The sequence below is a fragment of the Grammomys surdaster genome, unplaced genomic scaffold (genome assembly GCF_004785775.1).
Source record: "Grammomys surdaster isolate TR1022 unplaced genomic scaffold, NIH_TR_1.0 138, whole genome shotgun sequence".
In the NCBI taxonomy this organism is placed as follows: domain Eukaryota; kingdom Metazoa; phylum Chordata; class Mammalia; order Rodentia; family Muridae; genus Grammomys; species Grammomys surdaster.
In genome coordinates, this window is record NW_021604596.1 from 4,703,455 (window position 1) to 4,729,823 (window position 26,369).

The 26,369-nt window shown below is 41.2% G+C and overlaps 1 protein-coding gene and 1 long non-coding RNA gene across 4 annotated transcripts in view; one reads left to right on the top strand and one right to left on the bottom strand.

Annotated features, from left to right (window-relative positions):
• Nucleotides 1-1,231: 1,231 nt before the first annotated feature.
• The window catches only part of Maml2 (mastermind like transcriptional coactivator 2), a 326,128-nt gene continuing 300,990 nt past the window's right edge, over nt 1,232-26,369 (bottom strand). Inside the window, exons 3-5 of one of the 2 annotated variants that reach the window (XM_028763340.1) lie at nt 13,256-13,459; nt 8,505-8,616; nt 1,232-5,074 (exon numbers count right to left, since the gene is read on the bottom strand). In XM_028763340.1, the coding sequence (XP_028619173.1) occupies nt 4,062-5,074; nt 8,505-8,616; nt 13,256-13,459 (1,329 nt within the window). In that variant the 3' untranslated portion in view covers nt 1,232-4,061. The remainder of the gene's footprint in view (nt 5,075-8,504; nt 8,617-13,255; nt 13,460-26,369) is intronic. The other variant, XM_028763339.1, reaches the window with a different exon arrangement.
• Nucleotides 9,235-26,369, top strand: part of LOC114617721 — a 48,942-nt gene continuing 31,807 nt past the window's right edge. Inside the window, exons 1-2 of one of the 2 annotated variants that reach the window (XR_003710863.1) lie at nt 9,235-9,269; nt 19,067-19,174. This is a non-coding gene — a long non-coding RNA (uncharacterized LOC114617721). Of the gene's footprint in view, nt 9,270-18,586; nt 18,695-19,066; nt 19,175-26,369 lie in introns of those variants that run through there. The other variant, XR_003710862.1, reaches the window with a different exon arrangement.

Consider the following 26,369-nt stretch of genomic DNA (forward strand, 5'->3'; position numbering starts at 1 on the left):
TTCTGAGGCTAGAAGCTGGAGTTCAGAGGTCAGTTCTGAATTGTACATGTCTTTCTCCTAATGTATTTTGACAGTACTCAATCTTATTGCTATTGACCTTATTTTCCATTCGATCTGTAAGGTTCTTTGGAGCAAGGCCACAGAAAATATCAATTTTGTTATGGTTCCATTGGTAAAGCAAGTGAAAATCGCAGTATCATACAGTTGCATTTTTGGCAGAGGGGAAAGGACATGGAACCCTATCAGCATAATTAGTAGGGTGGAAGAACAGAGAGTGGTTCCTTCTCATAGCAACCTTGGTTCTGCCAAAGGCTGGGTAAATGTGTATACTCGGGTGTGTTTACTAAGCTCTGTGTTCACACAGCCTATGACCAAATGCCACATTCCAGGGCAAATGACCATGGTGCCTCAAAAGTAATCAGTGCATTCCCAGCATTTAGTAGATGTTACATATGTAAAATATTAGTATTTTATTTTTGTATGTGTGGTTGCATGTGTGCGCATGTTGATGTGTGTGAGTACTCGTAAATGTGTGTTTGTGTGTGTATGTGTGTGTGTGTATGTGCATACAAACCACACTATGACCTCAGATGTTGTCATCAGAAACACTAGTCACTCTTTTCAGACAGGATCCTTCACTGCCCTGGAGCTTGGCAGTTAGGCTAGGTCGGCTGTCTCTGCTCCTCCGTCAGTAGTGTATACCACCACACCCAGCTTTTTACATGGGTGTTGGCAATTGAAATGTCCTCATTCTTTTACCACTGTCTCTTTACCAACCCAGGTATCTCCCTGGTCCTGCATATATAATCTCAAGCATGTAAAATACAAGCTTTTTCAGTGAACAGACTAACATTGAAAAGAAGTGAGTCTGCATTTTACTACTGTCTAAAGCTTCCTGAACAATACAGTTGGCTGGGGACTGGAGAGACGCCTCAGCAGCTGAGAGTGGTATTCACTGCTCTTTCAGAGGACCTGGGTTCAGTTCCCACAACAGTTGGCTCATGACAGCCTGTGACTCCATCTCCAGGGCATCCTTTAGCGTTGGCAGGCACCAGAACCCACACATACATACCACACACACACACATATATAATTTAAAAGTATAAAATAAATCTTTAAAAAAGAACAATTTGTGTATATGTGCCCATTACTGTTAACATTGGTTGTCCTAACTGTAATGACGTCATTGGTGACTGACAGTATGACTTCATAGAAGAAAAGCACTTCTAAATTGTTTTAAACTATTTTTTTTTTACACATGGAATTACACACAATACAAAATGCTTGTATTACAAGTTGAAATCTTTACATTCGTGGGTTCAGGACAGCAATGCAGGTAACATCAGCATTTCACTCAGTGACTCCATTCATTGGGCTGAACACAAAGCCAAGAAGGAATTATTTGCCCACATTACTTTCTAGCCTCTGAATCGGAAGAAGAAGAGGAAGAGGAAGAAGAAGAGGACGAGGAAGAGGAAGAGGACGAGGAAGAAGAAGAAGAAGAAGAAGGAGGAGGAGAAACGACTCTTACTTTCTCTGTTATATGTCAGAATGATGAACAATGTCAGCAATTAAGTAGTCTGGCATGTCTATAAACGGGAGTTTGTATCCCAATAGCTCTTACATTGTAAATCCTGAGGCTCTTACTAAGTTTGTTTATCAAATTGTCATTATCTCAGCTTTCAGGAAAATTACATCATCTTTGGTAATAGGCTGCCAACAAACAAAACAACTATAGGTTAAACCATTCCCCCCCCAAAGAATCCTGTATTTTAATGAATAGCTGAATAAATAGACATTAATTATGAAATTCACATTAAGATAGAAGAAAAACCAACCATTTTGTTTCCTTTGCCTCTTTGATTGGACAACTGGACAGCTGCTGTAGAATGTATTATTTATGTTAGGTGGAACAAGCTGAATTACAAAGTCGGAGACTGAGAAGTCCTGCAGATATGTACAGTAATCTGGAGGAGCCACAAAATCTTGGCTTTTATATATATATACATTGTTTTCTCTCTCTTTTTCCATGGAGAAACACTGTTTTGTATAATGGGGAGACACACAATAGGACACATGCAACAGGGACTGGTACAGTGTGTACAGCAGAATCGTCAAATAAGACATGAGAACTATGGGCTTAATAAAGGATCTGAGCGGGAAAAGAACAAGAACAGGGAGGGATGGGACCTGGAATGCTTCCCGAGTGAGGTCTCAGGATATACATTTATCTAACAAGCCTCTTGGTGGTTTTTCAAAGCTTCCACTCAATCACCTATGGTTTAAATGTAGAGCTAAAAATAAACCATCCTATTATACAAAACTTTGTATATTAGCATACAAAAGGTAACAATTTACTTTTTGTATAAAATATAACCTTTCGATAGTATATTTATTTCACATATGTATAAATATAATCCAAAGAATATGTTTTAAGTATTTCTACCAAAATATTCTTTACAAAAGTTTACAAAACAAGTAATTTATTAATATTTACAAACCAGCACAGAAGATCCTGGGCCAGTGTTATTGGTGCAGTGGAAAAGCCAGAGAGAGCCCAAAGGCATCATAAAGACAGGAAAAGGACTTTGTAGAGCTTTAAAAACAAAATGTGTTCTTTTCCTGAACAGGTTTGTGGAGATTAGGTGCTTAAATGACTTGAAGCCAATCACGCTTGGTATTTTAGTGTGTGAATGTCTAACTCAAAGGTTGAGAGTAGCTTTTGAGTCTCTGGATTTAGGAAGGTGGTAGTGGTCTTTTAGAGCCCTCTCAAATCTGGATACCTGCTCTACTTTGCAGTGTATATAGATGTGGGCACTGAGGTTCAGTGACCCAGACACATGCACAGTTTGCTGTAACACTCAGCCCTGAGGGAGGAAACCTGGATAAGAAGGGCCCAGGCACCATATGGCAAGGGCTTGCTGCATCATGAACAGAGTGAGTGGGTGGCTCCACAGAGATCACACTGGGTTCAGCTGCTCATCTAAGTCCACGCAGTACATCCAAGGAAAGGCTACATTGTCTCTTGGTTACTGTTTCCTCTGAGCTTTGTGAAATAGCTTTGTGCCCTGTCATGGCTCTCCCTGTTTCTTACCTTTAACCAAAACACGGTATTCTCTTATCTGACTCTAATTCACACTTTAATTTCTTTCTTTTCTTTTTTACAAACCAGTCTCTGGCTACCAAAAAAAAAAAAAATGAACAAGGCTCAATTTTATTCTGCTTGGGAACAGACCAGTGGCTATCAATCACAGTGAGCAACACTGCTGACATTTCATAGCCATGTTTTTCTCCTACATGGCAAGGTTTAATTTTTTTTAACTGAAATTTGATGCAGGCAGTTGTGCACTGATATTTCAGCATGTTCAGGACCAGTCTTGGTTATCTGTAAAAATTGGGAGGGAAGCCCCAGTCAGGTTGTAAGCCCTGCATTCTTGTTTTATCATGAGACACAGCATCCCACCAAAATACAAAACACATGGGAAAATTACAAAATGAGGAGTGCATCTAGGAAAGAAATCAATCAATCTGCTGGATAGCTTCTAGGTTCTCTGGTTCTCTCTTCCTTAGAACAACCTATAGGTTACTCCAAACAACCATGTAGCATTTCAATCTTTCCTGCAAGCTTTAAGACAAATAACAACAGAGAAGTCAAGGCATATTTATCTATTAGATGACAGTCTGCTGCCTGTTGCTTAGAACAAGCACCTGTCTATGATGTGGGATTGAAACAGGTCTCAAGTTCCATTGTACTTCCTTCACTGAGAAAAGGAACTTGGGAAGACCATTTTACACAGTTAATTACACATCAGCATCACAGTTGTGTTTGGATAAACTGGATAACACATCCTGAAGTTCAGTCAGGGAAAAACAATCCAAATGTTTTACTATCAGGCTCAAGATTTTTTTAAAACAAGCATGTGAACCAAAATGTTCACCACTGTGGTTCCTGCCAACCTTCCGTTTTGATGTCTGTAGAGCCCCCTGGACATCAGCAATTTGGCATTACAGTATCCTTGGAAAAACCCTGCTCGGAGCCTATGGGCCACCTTCCTTCCACCTTAGGAATTGCTTCCCAGGATCTCATCAAGGTTGATGTCTTTCATCCAGTCGTCATTGCCGGGCTCGGTCTTCAATAAAGAATCGATGAAATCAGCATCACTGTTTAGGGCAGGGCCCATGCTGTCGCTCTGTTGGCTGAGAAAGTCAAAAGCTAAATCGCTGCTGTGGTCAGGTCCTTGAAAAGCCCTGGAACTTTGGTTGGATGAAGGAAAAGTGTTGGGTGCCAGAGATGGAGGCTGGTTGGTGCCTGTCCTCGGCTGATTCAATCCTGCTCCTGATGGGTTCATATTAGACAGACTCTGGGTGGTCAGCTGATTGGGTCTGAGGTTCAAACCCCTGAGTGGACCCAGGGTTTGCCCATTTAATGTCTGATTCATTTGGTTCATAGGTCTCATTTGCACTGCTGGCGTTAACTGGCTAGGGGGAGCCACTGCCCTCTGGGAGAATGGCTGGCTCCCTACTCCTGGTTGCAATGACTGGTTTGGGGTATAGGCTGCTGGTGTACTTGTTGGGAAGCGGACCCCTGTGGATTTGAGGGCTTCCTGTTGTTTCCCAATCACCTCTTGAGAACCCCAGTTTGTTGCTGTTGTGTTGGCTGTGATCATGACAGTTGATGACCTCTGGGCTGGCATGCCTGCCAAACTGTGAGCCAAGTTTGGTCTTAATTGCTGTGAACTGCCAGCAGAGCCAGCTCCAAAGGTGGCCACATTGTTACTGTTATTTGCCCCTAAGGGAGAGGGCCGTGGCATCAGAGGGTTGTTCTGATTTGTTATCAGTTGAGTTGTATTTCTCTGTTGGGTCAGCTGATTCATTGTTGAAGTGACATTGTAGGTGCCAGGCTGGTTACAAGGCAGGTTTCCATACATCCCCATGTTCTGAACTGTGGATAACAATGGCATTCTCATCCCATGAGATGTAGACATGAGGCTGGAGTTCGGAGTTAAAATAGCGTGTGTTGAAACTGGGTTTGTCAAAGCCTGGTTAGAGTTTAAACTCACTGTAGAGGAGCCACCTACAACAAAGAAGAGAATCACATTCATTCATGCAGCTTAGTGTCTCTTACGGCAGCTTCAACAAGTTATCATCTCCAGAACTAGTTTCATGTGCAGGATGATTTAGACAAATAACATAGCAAACATACTGAAAAAAGAAAAAAAGAACAGAAGAGATCTGGGAGAAAGTGTTGCCCTGGGCTGCTCCTTGGTTAAGAGTCTACACATTACAGAAAACAGAGTGAAATAGAATGATTCTATTTTACATTTTTTGTTTTATTTGTCTTCTGAAGTCACTGAGGTGATAATCAATCTTTCTTTTTGAATTATTTTGATTATGTTCCGAGTTGGAAGATTACAAATTTGGTTAGCTAGCTGTCATGAAAACCAGGTTACCCTTCACCCCAGGGTTGCAACGAGGAAGTGGGAGATAAATCCCATTCATGGCTACCACACTAATATTCCTAACCTGTGTCCTAGACAATCATGATTCATTCTTTATCTGTATCATCCTCATTCAGGAAGCTGCTGTGAGTGGCTTCCTTGCATCCAAAGGGCAAACACAGTCTCAAGAATCTGCACTCTGATGTAATCTGTGCTCTGGTGATTATTTCCATATGGGAAGTCTGCTGAAGGAGGCATAGTTACTACTGCACTACTGTGAACTACACCACCAGCCACCTTTGCTCATCTGTTTCCTGCTCCCATGATGGCTGCTAAGCCCCTGAGCCTTATTTTTTCCTCAAGTTTCAAGCTGAGCCTGAAGCTCTGGTGTGAAGCTTTTCCTAATGTCCTGTCTTGTTTCTTTGTCTGCCATTTTCTGTTTGACCTTCCATTGAGCACTGAGGTAATTCAGCAAGCCTTGAAAAGGTTACCAGTTAAACTGATGCCTGTCAACAACTGATTGGATGAGGGGGGCAATAACTGGATCCTAAGTTGATGAACAGGATGGCTCCATTCAACAGACAGTGACCAATAAATGCAATGAAATATCCCTGGCTCAGTAAGGTTTGAAGTAACCCTGGGAAATCAGATTGAGAGGCAAAAATGGAGGGGGAAAAACGTACCTTAATGACAAATTCCACAAGGGAAGACCTTATCTCTTGTTTGGTTTACAGTTGTATTCCAAGTACAATGCCTGACAGAGTTGTTGTTCAATTGAATTTTGAATGATTCAATGAAAGAGATTGAAGGAAGGACAAGACTCTCATGAAGATATTGAAACAGAAACACATACACACAGGTATGAAAAGTGTATGTAAAGTGAAGAGCATGCCCACATGTGACCACTTAGGATACCCCTTGATGACTGAAGATGATGCATATGTTGATGCATAATGCAGAAGACAGGGCCAAGGCTACACAGTAGCTTTGCTCTTCACTGCAGATGCATTGCTAATCAGACCACGTGTTCTTCCAGTACATGAGGAGTCTTTTCTACCTCCTCACCCAAGATCCTCTATGATGCACTATACATTAGTATATGATGAGGCAAACTCAGAGCAAGAGACTGTGAATTTAAGCAACGTCATCTTTGCAGCTGAAGATTTTTGTGGTAAAGAAATTTGTTCTATACAAGTAAGATGGGGAAAAATAAGAAGCTTTAAAGCTGGAGATGCTATTCAATGGGAGAATGCTTGTCAAACACAAGACCCTGGGCTCAATCCTCTCCCAACCAAAACTATATTTGGTTATCTCATTAGAAACGATACACCCTAAATATGAAGAAGGCAGGGTTTTTTGTTTTGTTTTGCTTTGTGTTTTACATTTGATTATTTTGTGTGCATCTGTGTATGTGTGTTGGGGATGAAAATGCTGTTGCACACATAAGAAAGTCAGAAAACTGTTCGTGGGCGGTGGTTCTCTCCTTCCAGTGTGGTAGTCCGTGGGATAGATCTTAAGTCATCAGGCTTGGCAGCAAGCTCCTTACCCACTGAGCCATCTTACTGGACTGGAAAAGAGCATTCAAAAAGAACCAAAGCAGAGAGAATCCTCATAAAGCTCACAAAACAGCAGTTAAGATGTAGACGCCCCTAATGTGTGGTAGACATAAGTAGTGATGGATTCTTTTTGTTCTTTACCCTGATATAATAGCTGGGAAAGAATTGTTCTGAGCTAATGTTAAGATCTAAAGCAATATGAGGGGGAGGTTGTCTTGCTCTGCTGCTGTCTGTTTTATTCTCAGAAGTACAGGAAGGAAAATACTCTTACTCACTTTGGGGTCAACATATGCGAAAGACTGCTCTTGGGAGAAGCACAGGCCTTCCTTGGAAGGAGCTATTGGGTAGGTGTCTTTGTCCTGTGCCTGTCTTCCTCTCAGACAAAGCCCTGATATTTACAGCAATGTGGTCATGTGACAAAGCACATATTCTGAGTTTTCTTGCTAATGGAAAATCCACAGAAACTTCTCTGGCCAGAGATAAAAGTGGGCAGAGGCCCCATCAGACTGCTTTAGAAGGGGGCATGGCTCCTCTGGGAGTTCACTAACCTGTTCTCTCTTCCTCTTCCTGCATGGAAAATGCATATGGAGGTAACTGCTGTGGTGGCTACAGGGCAGCCCTTAGGATGGGAGGCACATGCAAAGGAAGTAGAAAGACAAAAGAAGCCTAGACTCTGACATCACCGAGGAGACCCTAGGCTCCCATCCTGGAGATCCAGAGAGATTTTACCACAGCTCCTTTCCACCCATTTCATTCTGAGAAACAGAGTGATTAAAAACTTTGGTTTTGTGACTTAAACAGAATTCACCTCTGGTTAAGGGAGGCTTCATAAAAACATGGTCTGCTTTTTAATAATTCCTTGTTGGCAGTGTGTGTTGTTTTTGGAGTAGAAGACTTGGGGAGATGGGTTCAAAGGTAGGGTGAGGAAAGACTTTGTGAAAGTTGCCAGCCAGCAGATGTTCTAAAAGGGAGGTGTTTCTACTTAACCTTATACTGCCTGGGTCTGAACACGGTAGTTAGAAAATGTACCGGTTTTTAAGGTTCTCACAAGTAGTGAACGTGTAAGCACAAAGCAAGGACAAGCGAGAACCCGTGAAAGGACCAAATGAGGTTCTATTTTTTGTTTTATTTATTTATTTATTTATTTATTTATTTATTTATTTATTTATTGGTTTATGGAAAAAGAAAGAATCTCTAATCTAGGCTATAATCTAGGCTAGCATGGAACTTACTATGTAGCTCCGGCTGGACTTGAACTCGCAGTGCTCCTCCTGCCTCAAGAATGTGATAGGTAGGGCTGGAGAGATGGCTCAGCCGTTAAAGGCTAGGCTCACAACCAAACATATAAGACTGTGATAGGTGTAAGCTATAACACTGTTTGAAAGCTAAGTGGGAGCTAGAAAAAGGTTTAGGGTAGATGTACTCTCCAAGATGGGAAAAGAAAATAGTGGAAATAGAATCGTTTTTCTTTTCACAGTTATGATTTGTATTTGTTTCAAAGAACTCTTACCAGAATACTGAGCAGGTGGCTGCAGGGTGCCCGCATTTCTTCTTTGGTCTTTGTAGTCTGGGGGCGGCCTTGTCAGATGTCGGTTCATCTGATCCTGAGGGGAAAGTTTCTCCTTGAAAACACAAATGAAAACATATTGAATTGAGTGAACATTTTTTTCCACTTTTAAAAAAAATCTGCATGATGTTCAAAAAGGTACAAATATAAGAACAGTTTTGTCTAAACATGGCAGTGTACACCTGAAATCTCAGTGCTCTGGAAGTAGCGGCAGGAAGATCACAAGCTGGAAGCAAGCCTAGGCTGTCTAGTGAGGACTCAGGCAGAGGAAATGAGCGACTTTGCTGTGTGAGTTTCAGGTCATTTACGCTTATGTGGCAGCGTACACTGAGAGACAGGTCTTTCAGTTTGAATCACTTCCTGTGTGGAAGTGTAATTTCTGCTCCTATATACACTTCCACACCGGCTCTGTGCCTACTGAGCATGCTCCGTTCCTTCATTTTCTAATCAGAGTTCAATTATAACTAAATGTGTGTGGGTTTGTTTTATGTTGTAGCGTGTCTGATGAGCTTTCTTGTCTATTGACTATGGAAAATAGTTAGCCAGCCAGATAAAACAGAGAACACCTGGGCTGCCAGTTATTTGATCTGGCAGTTCTGCCAACTCTCCGTGGAAGAGGTATCAAGAGACTTGCTAACCTTTCAGGTGTTGGCACAGGCACCACAGGCACGGACTTCTCTTCGATCTGCTCTTAGCAAATGTGTGAAGGTAATGGTGGCTATTATCATTTAAAAGGGGACATGCAAGATTCATTAGGCTAAGCAACTTGCCCAGAGTCACACAGAAGTACAACAGATACAAATTCCAGAGTCAGGAACTCAGGACCTTTCATGCCACTCAATACAAAGACCTTCACAGTGTCCTGTTTGAAAAGCACAGAGTGCTCAGAATCAGCTACCTTTCGATTTTTCTAGTAGGTGAATTTGGGCAGTAACGGAGGGCATGGGGCATCGTTTACTATGGCCAACACCTTGGACTCAGGTCATACAGTGACCCTCACTGTTCTCAGTATTCACAGCGGCATGAGGCAGCGGGGAGCCTCAGGTGTCTCAGGATGGATGTGAGAATGACCCTGGGCATGGGTGACCTAGGTAAGTGGATTCTTTTCCTAGATTGATGAGAGAAGTAGCTACTGCCCATTAGCAGGAGAGGATAATTTAATGTTTAGGAGTTACATACTTACCTTGTTTGTTTTTAGAAAATATTATGAAGTGGCCTATTTGGTCTTAGTTTATCATGAGGTAACCCTGTCTGAGGTTGGCATGTGTTAAGACTTTATGTTATATAGGGAACAAGATACCTCAGCTGTGTGCTTGCTATCAGCTAAGGACAGGGGTGCCTGCTTTTTTTCTTTCTTGGTGTGCACTTGGGAACTTTCTGGAATTGCTTCAGTGCAATTCTGTATACACTATAAAGCAATATTCATTTCTAAAGATAAGAGTAATTGGCATAGGTAGAGACAGAAGACTGTAATTATAGGAAAGTCAATAAATACAGAGAAAACTCTAACAGATGAGTCCATCAGCCAGAGCCAGCACTGCATTTGCACCATTCAAACACACAGCTTCCGCTCAGTTCTGAGTTTCCTAGTGAGATGCGTGTGCTCTGAGGGGGCAGGGAAGGGCCTTAAAGTAACAACAAACCAAGTTTATTTCTTATGTTTAAGAAAAAAACAAACTTGAAAAACTCATAGTGTGTTTTTGAACACCAAGTAATTCATATAAAACATAATTTCGATGAGCTAAGTGTAAATGAATCAGAAACATATGGATCACATTTCTTTTAAATGTGGGTTTACAAATTAAGGGAAAAAGTGGTCAGTGAGGAGTGGTTTTATCTAAACCCTAACTGTTTAAGGAAGAACCTGGGATCCTCCACCAGTCCAGTGTGGCTATGAGCAAGCAACCCTGTTGTAAACACGTGTGTAAAGTGACAGTTTCCATTTTTAAGCCAAGAATGGGATTTTATGAATTCTCTTTTCCAAGAAGCAGTTGTGTGTGTGTGTGTGTGTGTGTGACAATTAGTTCCTTGATTCCCAATCACACACTAGATTTCAAATCCAGATTTACTTAATGTATCTTAAGCAATTGGCTTTTTCTCTCTCCAACTGGTCAGCTATTTTGCTCAAAGTCTGAGCATATATATCTTTGGAAATCTGAGTTTCTTAAAACTCAAAGATACAGCACAGCCTTGCAGATACAGCATAGACTTGCTGTGCTACAAGGCCAGAGGGGTTTGGATGCCAACACTGAGCGGAAGAAGCTACTGTGAGGCACCCGTCTAAACTCACACCGATTACAGAAATCACCTCTGTGTCAAATGAAATGAACTTTTCATCATGCCCAGTCTCTCTTGCTTCAGTGGTATCCGTCTTGTCCTTAGTCATAAAAGTATAAGATTTGGGAGGTTTCAGAATCCTTGTAGAAGGATGAATCCTTTTGTTCTGTAAAACCTCAGCATGGCGCCTGGCACACAGTAGGTTTATAATACGTGTTTGTAATGATGATCACTGGAGTAACTGCAACTGGTATCACTTGCTTTGTGCTTCACTGGTGGGAGAATGGTAGAAGTAAGACTAACGAACTTTTATGAGTAACCGCCTCTATTTAGGTGCCTGTCTGGCCTTGCCAAGGCCTTGAATGACTACAAAGCGTATGCTAATGTAAAGGGGCATCAAAGGCTGCTTCTTCCTGGATATGCTAAAAAGCATAGGCACCCTCAATGGCATCCAGACAAAGAGAAGTGGGATGCTTTGTAAGGACCACAGAAAGTGCAGCTCCATTCTCATTCATCCCACCACTGCCCTCTGCACCTGTCCAGGGAGACTCAACAGGGGCGCCAGTGGAAGTCAGGCCAGCACCATCACCAGCTCCTCAAGAATGTGTGTGTCATTTTTAATCAGGGTCTTGTAAGGAAAGCAGAAAACCCGGAAACTCCATCGTGTAAAACTGATCAAATTTGACTGTCAATGGGAATAGTAAAAGTATTGCCAGTAAGTCAGTTGGAAATGGCACTTTCTCTCCTCTTCACCCTTGTTTCTAGGCTATTTAGGTTATAAAGATAGAAGGAGGAGGGAGGAACAGATTTGACCACAGATTTCAGACCCCTTAGTTTAAGGGCTAACTTCCACAGCCATTAGTTTAAGGACTTCTGTGCTTGCTACATTTTTACTAATTTGACATGAAACTAACCAGTACGTAGAAACCAGGGCTGCCTCCTTTGGTCTTTGCCCTCTGCCTAAAACTATTTCTATCAGAATGCTATAGTCTTACCAGATCAAAGTCAAAATTTACCTCATTTTTGGGAGATGACTAGCCATATTTTCAAACTGGAGCTGGACACTTTCTCCTATCAGCCCGTCTTTAGTTGTACACAAATCTGAACACAGTGTTTCTTTTTTTTTTAAAAGCAGTTGCTTTATAGATAGTGTGACTTAGCAAGCTTCTTCCTCTGGCCTTCATGTCCTGTCCTTCTTTATCCCTGACCACAATCTATGCCTTGACAGTATGTGTGTCCTTTGTGTACTGTGTCTTGAGTGTGCTACATCTTTGAGTTGGGATGACACCTCCAGCCCCAAGCTGTACTCATCCTCCAACTTCCTCTGCACCTTTTGATCCTCGCAGCCATTTCTAGCAATTCTCATAGCACAGCATTTAAGCATATGCATTTTACTAGCCTAGTTATGTGATTTTTTTCTTGTGATTTCCCTGCAGGTTCTCTGATCCATTAGGGCAACAATAGGGGGAGGGGTTCTTTTGTTTGTAGCTTGTATTTTCATGATTTTTCAGTATTCACTGACTATTCATGGTGTTTATAGCACTTGACATTTTGGGCTGTTTCTAAAAAGTTCCTTGAATATAAAATGATTTAGTTCATCTTCCACTGTTGGGAATCAAACCCAGGACCTCAGGCATACTAGGCAAACAGTCTATCACTGAGCTGCACCACCTGACCTCACTCTCCTTTTTTCTGTAGGTCTATTTACCCTGAACTGTCTGGCTTTGTCCCTTTTGATTTAACTGGGCAGGACAGGCTGAAGGGAGAGGGTGTTGCAGTCTGGGGAAGTGGAGTTTGGGTTGATGTGTGTGCTGATGTCTGAGAATACAGAGGAATGAGTACATAAACATGGAACCAAGGCTAAAGCTCTGGTGGTGTTTGGGAAAAACAACCTTGTGGTTCTTAAGGGGTCAGGCAAATATGGTGAAGTGGAAATTCATTTAGAATGTTCTTTTTAAAAACATCCCCCATTCTGAGATGCTTTGCTTTTGGGGAAGCCAAATCTTGGTGGCCTTTAAAACCTTTAAAACTTTCCTTTAAAACTCATTTACCTCTAAAAATCAGTTTGGAGTTGGGATGATTAAAGTGCAGTTCACTATTTCCACCCCTTGAGGCTGGGAACAACTGAGCCTTCCTTCGCTCCCTTCAAATGCCCTGCTGGCCACAGACATTCCTGAACTGGGCAGGGCTAGCCATCGAGGGCTGTGTACTCCATATGCCTAGCAGCTGGGAAGTCAGGCTTCCCTGCTCTCCTGCATTTTAAATTCATACAGTTTAGTTTCTGTTGCATCCACTACACCCTCCTTACTGTCACATAAGTAGAGGAATAGAACATGGCTAGAAACAGAAGGACAGGGGACACTTTGTCTCTCCAAGGCCAACAAGTATCTACAGTAGAAGTTCGGAGCAAGCTTTACCGTGTCAGCCAGCATCTGCTGCTGGAGGAGAAGTTGCTGCTTCTGCTCCATGGTTGGCCTCTGCATGGTCTGCTTCTTCCCCATCATCTGCTGATTCAACAGGGACTGCTGAGAGTTCATGTAACCACTTCCAGTGTTTGGATTTGAGCAGGAGTTGGGACTTGGACTGGGGCCTGTGCTCTGGCCTACCACAGTGTGTTGATCCTGTAGAAGAGAGAAAAGGAGGGCAAGATACTGTGAATTAAAGAAGACATGGGAGCACAAAGATGATTACGCTTAGATTCCAAGTATTTTCATCCAGTTGGAGATCAAATTTGGTTAATGAGTTGGACATCTGGAGAATCACTTTTGAAAAGCCATTGTTGTGTAACACTGCAAACAGAGCAGGAAGGTGAACGGTGGGCATCAGACTCTTACCAGTCTCCTCATTCCAGAGGTGTTTAGGGAACCTCAAAGAAAATATTCAGTGACACTCTCAACTTCTTTGAAGCAAAGGCATCACAGAGCGACAGCCATTTCTTTTCTCTCACAAGTCAGTGTGCATTTATTATTTCTGACCCTACAATGAAAATGGAGTTTCCAACCATGTGTTTAAAGTTGAATTGCCATTCTGGACAAGAGGCAGAAGGTATTTGTCCTCTTACTTAGAGACTCATTAATCTCACAGCAGTTTATGCTAAGGGGACACCCTACTTATTGGCAATGATGGAGAAAATAACGTCATATATCAAATAATATTGGATATTGGAAAATTACCACTCAGATCTGAGGATCTACTAGTCTTTAGGCATTGATACATTAGAACCCTGCAGGGACAGCAGCTAAGTCTTCTGAGGTATAATTCTGTCCTAATGAACTATATAGAGCTCTGTACTAGTAAGACTCCAAGAAGACTGGAAAACATGGTCTCCTTGTAGAACTCATATCTAACCAAGGGACAGAAAATGCTCAGATTACAGAGGTTAGAAATTATAAGATCAGCCTGGGCAGAGTGAAATATTCTTGTCATTTCTGCTCTCAGAAGGTGGAGGCAGGAGAACCATGGGTTTAAGATCATCCTCTGATATATAACAAGTTCAAGGCCAACCTGGGATACAGGAGGCAAAGTCTCGAAACACAACAAACACAATATTATAAAATAAGAATTTAAACTATGTAATGAAGAACATCAAAGATGTTCACCCATCGATGACAGTGACCCAGGAGGCAGGAAACTTTGTACCTGTATGAGCTCATGCTTGTAGCACCTTTGGGAAACATGAAATACACAGAAGCAAAACAGTTTGACTCCTACCCTCCAGCTGGACAGCAAGTGCTTACAGCACATCAAAAAGGGAACTCTCACGATGCTTGAGGAGTAGGAGTGGTACACCACTCTCAAGAATTATCTTCTTTATTACATTAAAAACATGTTACTTGCTAAGCCTTTTTTTTTCCTAGTAGAAAGCTGCCAGTCTGAAATCCAGTGCAATAGGAAACTGTATCTTAATAGTATGTCAAACAGGAAATATCAAACAGCAAAGGGATCTAGAATAATTGTATGAAGAGCCACACACCAAGACAGCACACAGGCCAGACCTAACATTCAATGCTTTACACCGTTTATCCAGTCCATCCACCAAAAACGGACAAGAACTAGTATTTTTATTTCAATTTTCCAGATGAGGTATCTGAGCTGAGGGAGACCTTGGAGCTGGAGGTGTGAACGTGGCAGAGGGTTTGGAGTCAGGTCAGCCTGACTGAAGAATGCTCCCTCTCTATTGTGGTACGATGCTGCTCTAAGCTGAGACAGTAAACATTGAAGAAAGAATTTTGCATGAGCCAGCTACCAACACAGTCATCTTCTCGTGACCTTCTTTCCACTTTAAATGCACATAGCCCCCAGAAGTCATTTGTCTCCATGTGTCTTACAAGCCATTAGGAATGTGGACTTGAAGACAAGAGCTTGTGAGTCCCTGACAGAGTGGACGAGAAGAAAATCATAGAGTTGAGAGTCTTGGAAGGAAAGCAGAGTAGGAAATAGAGGGTGTGGAGGAGGACTGATGGCAGAACCCTTGGGACTTCTCAGATAAAGGAGAGGGAAGAAGAGTCTGTGGTGTGAGAAAAGAGGCAGGGTGGAAGGGCTGGAAGGACCCCTGGAAATGTTGGAGGAAGGAATCAAGCTGAGAGAACACACTGGAAGCAGTAGTTGGATCTCTGCTCTATTTTAACCTGAACAATCTTTTCTAAGATACAACCTGAAGTTTTGTGCAAGGCTTTGAGAAAAAAATATTTCATGCTTAAAGGAAATGATTAACAAACAGGTAGAAAAACATACAAAGGACTTTTTTTTTAATCTCTTTGCATGACTATACTGAACAAAAGCAGGAGCTCTGGGGTGTGGCCTGCCCAATCCATGCCCTGGTTCTAGCATTTATTAGATGGGGGTCCAGAAGACGTGAATTCACTCTCCTCATCTGTAAAATGGGAACAGGAAAAATGACTATAGCATTGAGGTGCTGATGTCATTGACACCCCGTGACAACCAAATGACTGACTCCAATGAAGGGCTTTAATGATGGCCACTCATAGTTGCTAATGCTATTTCAAGAGTGCATTTTTATTTTTATCTTTTTCCTATTGAAGCAGATAGGTCAGCCTTGCAGGTCACTGAAAACTGTTCTATGAAAACTTGATCAGACATGCAGAGTTCATTTGGAACTCGAAGGGGACACACAGATATACACCCTTAGCTAACACATGAGTTTATAAGCTACATGGTAGGTGTCCATGCCCAGCGCATAGCCACTCACCCATGAACATATCTGCAGTACCAATTGGATTCATGGTTACTAATAACACACAAAAAAGAGAGAACATGAAGTTGAGAAGGACTGGGAGACTCAAGGGGAAGTTGGAAGGAAGGAAAGACTAGATAGGAACAAACTACATTGTAGTGATATATGAGACGTCCAAAGAAGAAATAAAATATAATTTAAAAAAAACTGCAAGAAAAGAGATGGACAGCATGTTTAGTGTTGGCAGAACTGGTGAGCTTCAGAATGATTTCCAGAGAAATCTGGAACAATGCCCATCTCTGAGATTTAGAAAGGATGTGCGTGCCAAGAAAACGCAGCTCTTTTTCTCTCTAATCAAACAGATGGACTGTTCTAAACTTAGTTTCATTCCTAGACAATACCAAAAATATTCTAGGACCCTTTTCCCTAAAGTCTCAAGTGTTGTCCAAATTTGAAAATAGTGCTGGGATGGAGGGACATGTCCTGGTGTAGAAGAGAGAGAAATAAATTCTCTTGGAATTTTGTAGATTTTTTACCTTTGAACTTGTAGTTCATAGACCTTACCATGGTACTCTTACACACTGTTTCAGTTCGTGACTGAAATCACATTTAGCTGCTGTCATATTTTTTGCCCTTATGTTAGCTGTGAAACACAAGACACCTCCTTCACAGACATGCCTTCATTGCCAAGATGTTGTGCAAACTGCAGTACATAAAATATTTTGAAAGAAAAATATGCTCCAATGCATTGGCTACGGTTTCTATATCCAGCCTTACTGCTACCCCCAGATTCAGCCATGGAGAACTCAACACCAGAGACATCAGCTGGTTCTCCCTCCACACAATACATCTTTCCTTCTGGAGGGCAAATGGAAGCCATGGTAAAGTTGACACATCCTCACCTTCCATGGTACTGCATGTGTATGTGTGTATGTGCTCGTGTGGCTGTGAACGACTCATGTCATTTCCAGTGTGGTAATGTTATCAGCATGGAAAACCCAAGGTTATAGAGACATTGGAGTCAAAGACTGGTTGGTAACAAGTTACAAACACACACCTGATTAAAATAATTAAAATACCTTTCATTTATGTTTTCTTTTTCTGTTTTAAGTTCTAATGCTATAATGCTTGATGCTAACCCACCATGTCTTCATTTAAATTTCATTTACATAGTCACATGTTTTTGTACTTGAGGTATATGTGTGTGTTGAGATTATAGGTGTGCACTTCCTCATCCAACTTTAGAATACACACACACACACACACACACACACACATTTTTCTAATTTAAGTTCTTTGATAATATACTTAATTATATTTTCTTCTCTCTTTTCCACCTATACAGCCCTCCCCAGTCTACTTCACGACCTCTTTTTTCAGCAATTGTTATTGCATGCACATATGTATTTGATTATACATATATACTCCTAAATATAACCTGTTAAGTCTGTATAATTTTTCTTGTATGTATGTTTTCAGGGTGACTGTTTGTCACTGGAAAACTGATCCGGTGTACTTTTCCCTGGGGAAGAATACCTCTCCCACCCTCAGCTTTCCTTATGTGCCCAGAGCTCTTTGTATGGATTGAGGCCTCAACTTAGAAATTTAATGAAACAGTTTGTATGAAGAAAGTCTTAGGATCAAATGGAAGAGACAAAGCTTGGCAGGTAGATCTTACTTCGACAATCTCAGTATATTGTGACCAACATGTGAGTAATCTTTCTAACAGATGCTGCAAAATAAGAATGATGTGATTAGTTATTTTGTTCTAATGTGAAACAAGGATTCTTTGTGTCATGGAGAACTGACTTCAGCCAGAGGTAGGAAGCAAGTGTGTTTGACATGTCAGAAGACAGCAAAGAAAAGAATCTACCAGTTCCTTGAGAGATACTTGATATGGTAAGGCTCATTGAATTTAGTCATTGTTAAAGCAGTTTTGTGAGCTATACAGACACACAGCAGCTTTCACAAAGGACTCGAAGTTTGAAAATAAGCATTGTTCTCTTGTTCCTTAAAGACTAGCTAAAGAATATGTGTTATTCTATACATCTGATTGAAATGGCTTTCTGTGTCTCTGATTTACAAGGAGGATATTTAATGATTTTCCCATTACAAAACAAAGTCCTTAGAGTTACCAGAGACCCCTGGGAGTATTTTGGGTGGTTTGACTAGCCTTCCTTTTTCTTGGCTTCTATAGTTAGGCATCTGCAATTTGCAAAACAAATTCAAGATAAAGTACCCAGCTGGGCAGGCCTGTACAGTAGATCTCACAAACTGGTTTGCTAGTCAATCAATCTTTCTTCTCTCCTCCCTTCTTGCATCCCCTGTTTCAATGAACTAACTGCTCAACTGTTCCCCCAGGCTATTCATCTTTAGCACTGTCTGCTGATAAAGCCGTTTATTTATATCTCTGCCTGAGAAACACGCTGCCTGAGCTGTTTCTTTCGGATTCCCTGTAAGCTGTTAAACCAGATCATTCAAGTCATTTATTCGGGGGTAGGCATGGTGAGGTGGCTGTGGGCAGCTGAAGTGATTGAAAGGCTCCTGTTTGACACAAGGACAATCGCTGCAGAGGAATCTGTCAGGGAATTACTTCAGATGGAGTTTGGAAACTTAAGACATTCCCATCTCAGATTGGAGACTTCAGGGCTCAGTTTCACCGGTCAGTAAACGACACAAAGGTTGTACCACATCCCACTGGCCACCTTTTTTTAGTGTATAGAATGTCATCGGATCAAGATCCCACACATTCACTTACATATTGTCTGTAACTGCTTGTCTATTATACCAACAGAATTCAAGAGCTGTGACTGAAACCTTGCAACCCAAATATATCTGGCCTTTACAGAACCAGACTGCTGGCTCTTTTCCTGCTTACCTATGCTAAACTTTAGTCTTTTTGCATTAAATTGGTTGGGGGATGCTTTAGGGAAGGGGCCCTGAAATCCTTGGAAGTAATTGGCAAACTGAAGAAGCAATGCTATCGTGATAAGTGTTTCCATTAACATCTTCCCAACTCTCCTCTTCCCTCCAGCACCCATGGCATCTGTTGAGAATGGAAGGAACTTACAAAGTCTCTGCCAATCTCCACATTTGAGATGAAGATATATCCCCCAATCCTTAAGGACTTGAGTTACACAAGGTAACATATCTAATCAAAAGATGAAGAGTGCTGTCTAAATTCTGGGAAATGTGTTATGTAAAATACTCACTGGCTAAAAGACATGGTTCAGTTGCTGCCCTTGCAGAAGACTTTAATTCAGTTCCTAGCATATACATGGCTAGTCACAGTGACATGTTACTCCAGCTCCAGGGGATTGACACATTATTCTGGTCTCCATGGGCACACACACACACATGGTACATATAAACTCACACACACACATGTATGCATGCACAAACACATCATTTTTAAAAATGTAGAAGAGAAGATTTTTCATCTTGCCTGATAGAAATGTGTGTGTGTGGGCATGGTGGTGTCTTTAGGCATAGGGTGGGGGCACAGGTGTTGGAGATGGAGTTTGATAAGGAAGGAAAAATTAGCATTTTCCTTTGAGATAGATCACCAGGTAGACGTGTTTCTTTCAGAGGATTTTACATCACTTGCTCAGCAGGGAAAGTCTGAGCCTGCAGTGTGCATTCTCTCTGGTTCCACCGATGGAAATGAGGTTTCTTTCAGATATTGCCTAATATTCAAGTCACCAGGACACCGTGTCTATTCTTAGCCTTTGGGGTGGACACCTATTATGGGTTGGCAATGAGAGCAGTTCCATGAGGCGGTATCTCTGGGGTGGATTGTGGCCAGGAACAGAACATCACTGGGTCAGGGCGGAGTGGGAAAAACGGACTCACTCAGGGGAAGGAATGAGGCATTTTTCTTAAATGAGAAATTCTTCAGTTTTAGAAGGGCCCTTTGTGGTGGACCTGAGATTTCTGCTCTGCAAGCTGGCCTTTAGCTCTCTGTCTCTAGGGCCAAATGTGCTGTTGTATTATGATGCCCTGTGAAAATTTCATAAAGCTATCAAGGCTGCCTCTCTTTTCGTCTCCACAAGCACACATAGAAACCAACAAGTTTGTCATTTGTTTCAAGAAGCTTGTACATTCCCTAAATGTGTCCAGACCATCCTCAGACCTCAGTCTGTGAAGTTCACCCTCTGCTCATCAAAGATTTGTTTGTGAACATAATGATATGTCTTACAGACAGAGCCACCAGCCAGGGACTAGGTATTTAAATACAGAGCATATGGGGACATTCTCATTAAAACCATAATAATCCTGTCTGGAACAGTCCTCCTCTGCTTCCTTCTCCCAGCCAACTGATGCTTCAGTTAAAATGTCTGCCAGGCAGTCCTCTCTGAGTCCCTAAGGTCGAGGTTCTTCTGTGTCTGTGACAAATGGCACTAGCCCATCCCAGCCACAGCATTTGTCGATCAGTAGTGGATTGGCTCCATAGTTTATACCCATTTGTCTCCTAGCAATGTGCTTCGATGACTGAGGAATATTCATCAGGATAGTCCTTGGGTATACCAGACTCTCTGTATAAACAGTTCTTGATCTTAAAAATGTATGTGAATGAACAGGGAAGCAGTTCAGAGTAGGAACAAGGACAGACTTTCCTGTCAATGAGACACAAGGTGTCAAAGTGCTAATCTCTTCAGGGGTAACCAGGAAACTACAGTAGAAGAAAGAATGAGTCAGGCATAGGGCTATGTTCTTAATTCCAGTGTTTTTGATTAGGTGGTTACCTCACAGAAAAGATGCTTCCAAGAGTGTGAGATAAGGAACGTTGTGTTGTCACCAGCAATGACCAAAGTGAAGACAGCAGTGATGTGCAACCCGAGATGTTCCATTAGCAGGCATCAGTTTTTGTGTGAATACAAAGTAGCTGTCTTCAGACACACGCCAGAAGAGGGCATGGGATCCCATTACAGATGGTTGTGAGCCACCATGTGGTTGCTGGGAATTGAACTCAGGACCTCAGGAAGAGCAGCCAAGGCGTCAGTTTTTGAAAGCTAGAGGTCACTTATCAAAGGCTTGACGTCTTGTTTAATACTTTCAATAACAATATTTTCATTATTGTTCCAAATTTAAATCAGAGGAGATAAAAAATAAACTTGTCTTGTTCTAAAAGGCAAATGAGCTTGTTAGTACACAGAATGTTTAGAAAATATTCCTGTGTCCTAAGCAGCAATTTGAAAGGTAGGCTGCAGACATAATCAGCTAAAGTCCCCACTTCACTTTTCAATAAGCTGAATTGGGTTAAAATAGCATCAGAAGATTTTTAAGACCAAACAGTATGAAGTGAGTAAAGTACTTAGTACCGTAGCGTGGAGTATGCCTCCAACTTCAGATAGACACTAAGCTCTCTGTTTAAATTAACCTGGTCATTAACAAACATTAGTTAGCGACATGACAACAGAGCAAGCAATTTGGGGTTTATATTAACACCTTCGATACGCCAACGAGCAGTAACTACTCAGTCCCTTGAACTTATGGAACTAAACACTATCAATACTGCTTCTACCAAATGAAAACAACTGGAAAGTAGTATGTGTGGGCAATTTGGTCAACTGTATCTCATAAATGGTAATCGTGCTTCTTTTGATTGCTGAGGGACTCCAGTAATGTCGAATCAGTCACAGCCTTTGCCTCCCAATAAATGTAATGTGTGTGTGTGTTCATTTTCTGTGTGTGCCTGTTTTGTCTGCTAGTATGGTGTGTATCATGTACAAGCAGTACCAATGGAGGCCAGAAGAGGGCACTGCATTTACTGGGGCTAAGTTACAGATCACTGTGAGCAGCCTAAAGGATGGGATGCTGGGAATTGATCTCAGTTATTTGGAAGAGCAGCTGATGCTCTTAACTGCTGTGCCATCTCTTCAGCCTCATGTTTTTTGTTTGTTTGCTTGTTTTGTTTTTGTTTTGTTTTGTTTTGTTTAGCTGGAGTCTTGTGTAGCCCAGGCTGCTCTCAAACTCACTAAGTAGCTAAAGCTGACCTTGAACTCCTGGTCCTCCTGCTTCCACATTCTCGTTCTAGGATTACAGACATGTGCCACAGTGCCCAGCTAACACAGGCACTGTTTGCTGTGGCTGAATAACCCTCCAAAACACACACTGAAACTTTATCTTCATACTGGAAGTAACAAGTAGGGCTATTAAAAAGATGATGGAGCTGTGAGACTCCACTCTCAGGACTCCTTCTCTGAGGAGCCTCAGTCCATTCTATCTTCTCCTGTCTACCTTGAAGGAATAAGCCATTGATGAAAGAGGTCTCAGCAGACAGCATGCTGGCACCAACTGCAGAATCTGGAGAAAAGCTTTTCATGTTTTTTGCAAGTTATGGGGTCTGTGGTGTTCTAATATGCAGCACAGATCCACTCAGCATTGAAGGAAAGTTAACATTTATTTTTAACTATTATCGACTTACAGCATATATGTGTGTATGCGTATACGTATATTCTTCTAGGAGTTGGTCCTTATAACCTATGAACCCAGTCAGTTTTAGTCTTTCTTTATAACTTTTGTGACCTTATGTTCTCCAACTTTAAAATGTGAAATTTAGATTATAATCTTAGTTCTAATCTGACCAAATAGTTGGAATTCCTTTTGTACTTGGTCAAGTGAACAATGCATACCATTGGAAGAAAACAATTCAATTTCTATTTTTCGGCTGAGTCTAAAATATGATTTAGCAACATGGCATGCAAAATCATAATCTCTTGCCCCTATCATAATCAAACAATGGCTTTGGGCCAGGTGGGGTGAAGGACAGGGTCTCAAAGTGTTCCTTCTCTTCTGTAAATGAATAAAGGCGTGCAATGAAAACACTGGAGAAATGTATAGACCGAATGCCAGACATATTCACACACATAAATGTCAGAAAGCACAATGTAAAATTGCATGCTCTGGTATAAGTTCTCAAGTGATTCTGTAAAAAGGTCTATCTTTTCCTTAGTTCTGGACAAAAAAAGAAAACAAAAACCAAAAACATAAGCAAACAACAAACAAACAAACAAACAAAAAACTCTACAATTTCCTAGGAATAACTTTAAGTCTTGATTCTCTATTCTGTACTAAAATGTACAAAACAACTCTAAGGTAAGCTACCTCTTTTTAAAAGAGAAATAGAGGATATATTCATTGTCGTGTTTTGCTTAGTGCTTTGGAACTACAGAGGAGCAATCAGTGTACACTGCCTGGTTAATGTCTTCAAACAACTTTGTGTTCTATGACATTTTTGAGAATCTTCAAGTGCTTTATTGTAATGGCCACATGGGACTTTAGGAAGGAGCCATGTGGTCTCTGTCACATTCAACACTGAAATGTTCCCTGGGTTAGGATGCAAGCCACTAAATGCTTCACTAAATGTGGGACATCAAAAAAAGCTGAGTTCTCCTTAAGACTCTAAGGGACAAATTTCAAAAAGGTGGAGGTTTCTGTTGAATCAGTACCCAGAAAATGAAGTTATCTACCAAATCTTATTTATGTAAACTGTACAAATACATTTTTATGAGCGAGATACCACAGTAACATTTTAGAAAAGTAATAGCCATAAATAAAAAATCTACTCTAAGAATGAGGAAGGTCAATGATTGTTTTTGGTCTTATAAGTCAGCTGCACAAATGCCCACTCTGCAGTCACCTTGTAGCCATGACTGTAGAAAAGAATAGTGAGGATTTTAAGATACATTTGTTGAGTAATAGGATGTGGGATATTTCTGAGAGAAAGATTATTTCACATTTGAAATTATTTGTCAAAGAAGTAACAGGTAAGTATTTGATTAAAAAAATCAGATAAACGTCACTTATAATTCACAATTATCTAATTATTAAGAAAGTAATATGTATACTGAAAACTTTCAATAAAATTACAAATACCAAACTTGGATATAACACCCAGTGTTTTAGCTTGGAGTGTCAGTTGTTGGTCAATGCAAGATCCCTGCTCACCATGAAAGCCTAGGGTGTGAATTCCACAATACAGATGAACAGGAACTTTGGGACTCCCATTTCTCAGCAATTTGGGTAGGTTGGTTGCATTGGGTTCTGTTACTTGTAACTGAAAACAGATTCTTGATTGGAACACTGACTGGCCAGCCATCTTTGGACTGGGTAAACATTTGTGGCTTAGTCTCCTAACTGCTGAGCAGCCGAGCATACGGAGACTGCTATGTGGTGCAATCTCCAGTGTTTACACTGTCTTGTGCTCTCCAGACCCATGTGGTGCTTCTTAAGAGCGGCCACATCTGGGTCCGCTGCAACTCCCTAGTAGCTGGCTGACCCCCAATCACAGCTCATTCAGTATGCATCTAACATTTAAGTCAAAACGATGACTAAACTCGAGCCAATTGGATCCTTTTAGAATTTAAAAGTATTGCTAGTCAGCTATCCTGAGAAGGAAATGAGACAAAAATGTAAAAGCAACAACTGGTCACATCTCCTGTAAGATTAGTAGAGCTTGGGCCAAGTATGCTAAAGGCCACACCACTGGACACCGTGTAGATTAATATCAACTGTATACGCATATCGCAAAAAAAAAAAGTTGTTTTGAAAAGAATGTTTAAATTAACAACATGGGCTACTGTGGTTACTTTGGCATCAGCAAGGCACAGCTGGATCTTCTCACCCGAGGGCCTGATTTGCTTAATAGATTTTCAGTTGAGGTTCATCCTGTTCTTGACTCTCCCACAGTATTCACTTCTGCTTTCCTCCTGTAGAAACGGCTTCTCCTACCCCACTGAGGTGTCAGCATATCTGATGGGCTTTAGCATCTCAGTATTTTGAGAGTTAGTTAAACCTATGTGTTTTATTTTTTTTTCTTTTTCTTTTTTTGTTTTTCGAAACAGGTTTTTTTCTGTATAGCCCTGGCTGTCCTGGAACTCACTCTGTAGACTAGGCTGGCCTAGAACTCAGAAATCCACCTGTCTTTGCCTCCCATGTTCTGGGATTAAAGGCATGTGCCACTACTGCCCAGCGTAAACCTATATGTTTTAAAGCAAAACTACGCTGTTAGCTGTGGTGTTAATGAGAATTCTTAACTTACAGTGTTAGGATAAGTAATTCAACTGATTTCAGATAAGTAAATATCACTGAGTGTGACAATGGCCAGGCCCATGGACTGCAGTCCTTCTGTAGTGAGCTGTCAGCACGTGTCCTCCACCTCCCAATGCAGGAGAGCACTTGCACAGTGTCTCTGCTCTCTGCCTTCAGCACGTTTCTGGCAGCTGGATTCATTGTTTTCCCCTTGGTAATTAGGATGCAATTCATGTCAACACTTTGCCATGTCCTTAGATTATAACCTGTACTGCTAGCTCATACGATACAGTGGGATAGTCACTGTTTGCATGGGGAAAACACTGCGTAAATTAGGTGATTTGACGAATTTTACTATATTTATTATTCACAAAAATCAGAAAGAGGCTCTTGGTATGTAGTGGACATATTTAACAGTCAAATGTAATAGTCTCAGAAAAAGCTATTATGCTTACTTACAAGCCTACAAGTGTTCAGAGGCTGTCGGGGACTTTGATAGATACAGTTACCTCTTAGAGTAATCAGAAATGTGATCAGTTACCAATGGGTATTTGTCACAGTAAAGGAAGGCTGTAGTGTTTCTATTTAAATGCAAATAATAGCTCACAGTGTTCTGTATAAAGTGATTCATTTTGGTACATATTCCAACGCTCCTAAAGGTTTTAGGTAAGCTGCTTCAAAATAGTATTCAAGGACACGTGCTCAAGGACCAGCATTACACAATGGTCAAGCTCCTTCATGTAAATATCTATAGCCAAGGGTAGGAAATCAGTCAGGCCTATTGAGATTTATGAAGTTCCAGTTAGGGGAAGCTGTTTCCTGAACAAGAGTAGGAACATAGGATAGCATCAGGGCTGATCAATTCTCTGACAACTCTAAGGTCTTAACCAGTTACAGTACCCATTATCATTGTGGTTTTCTTAATTATATGACCACATTATAAGATCAACAGATAATTATGGTCAGAGAAAAACCTTTCTCCCCTCTTCTTCACTCATGGATCATGTTTGAACATAGTCTCAGTATCATGGAAATTGCAGTGCTTACAGGTCAGGAATATTTTTCCAAGGAAAATAGGTTCTAATTAGACATTTAAATGTAAAATGAAATTTTCCTGTTTGGAAGGAGTCAGAGTAAATCTACTGGGAGAGATTGGGAATGGTGGATTTGCTGTTTCTAGCTCCCTGGGTCACCGTGATTAGTAGAATCTCCTTTGGTGTTAAATGGAGAGCTGTGGCAACCTGCAGGGCAGGTAGGACAGAGAGTCAGCAGACACTGCAGGGCAGGTAGGACAGAGAGTCAGC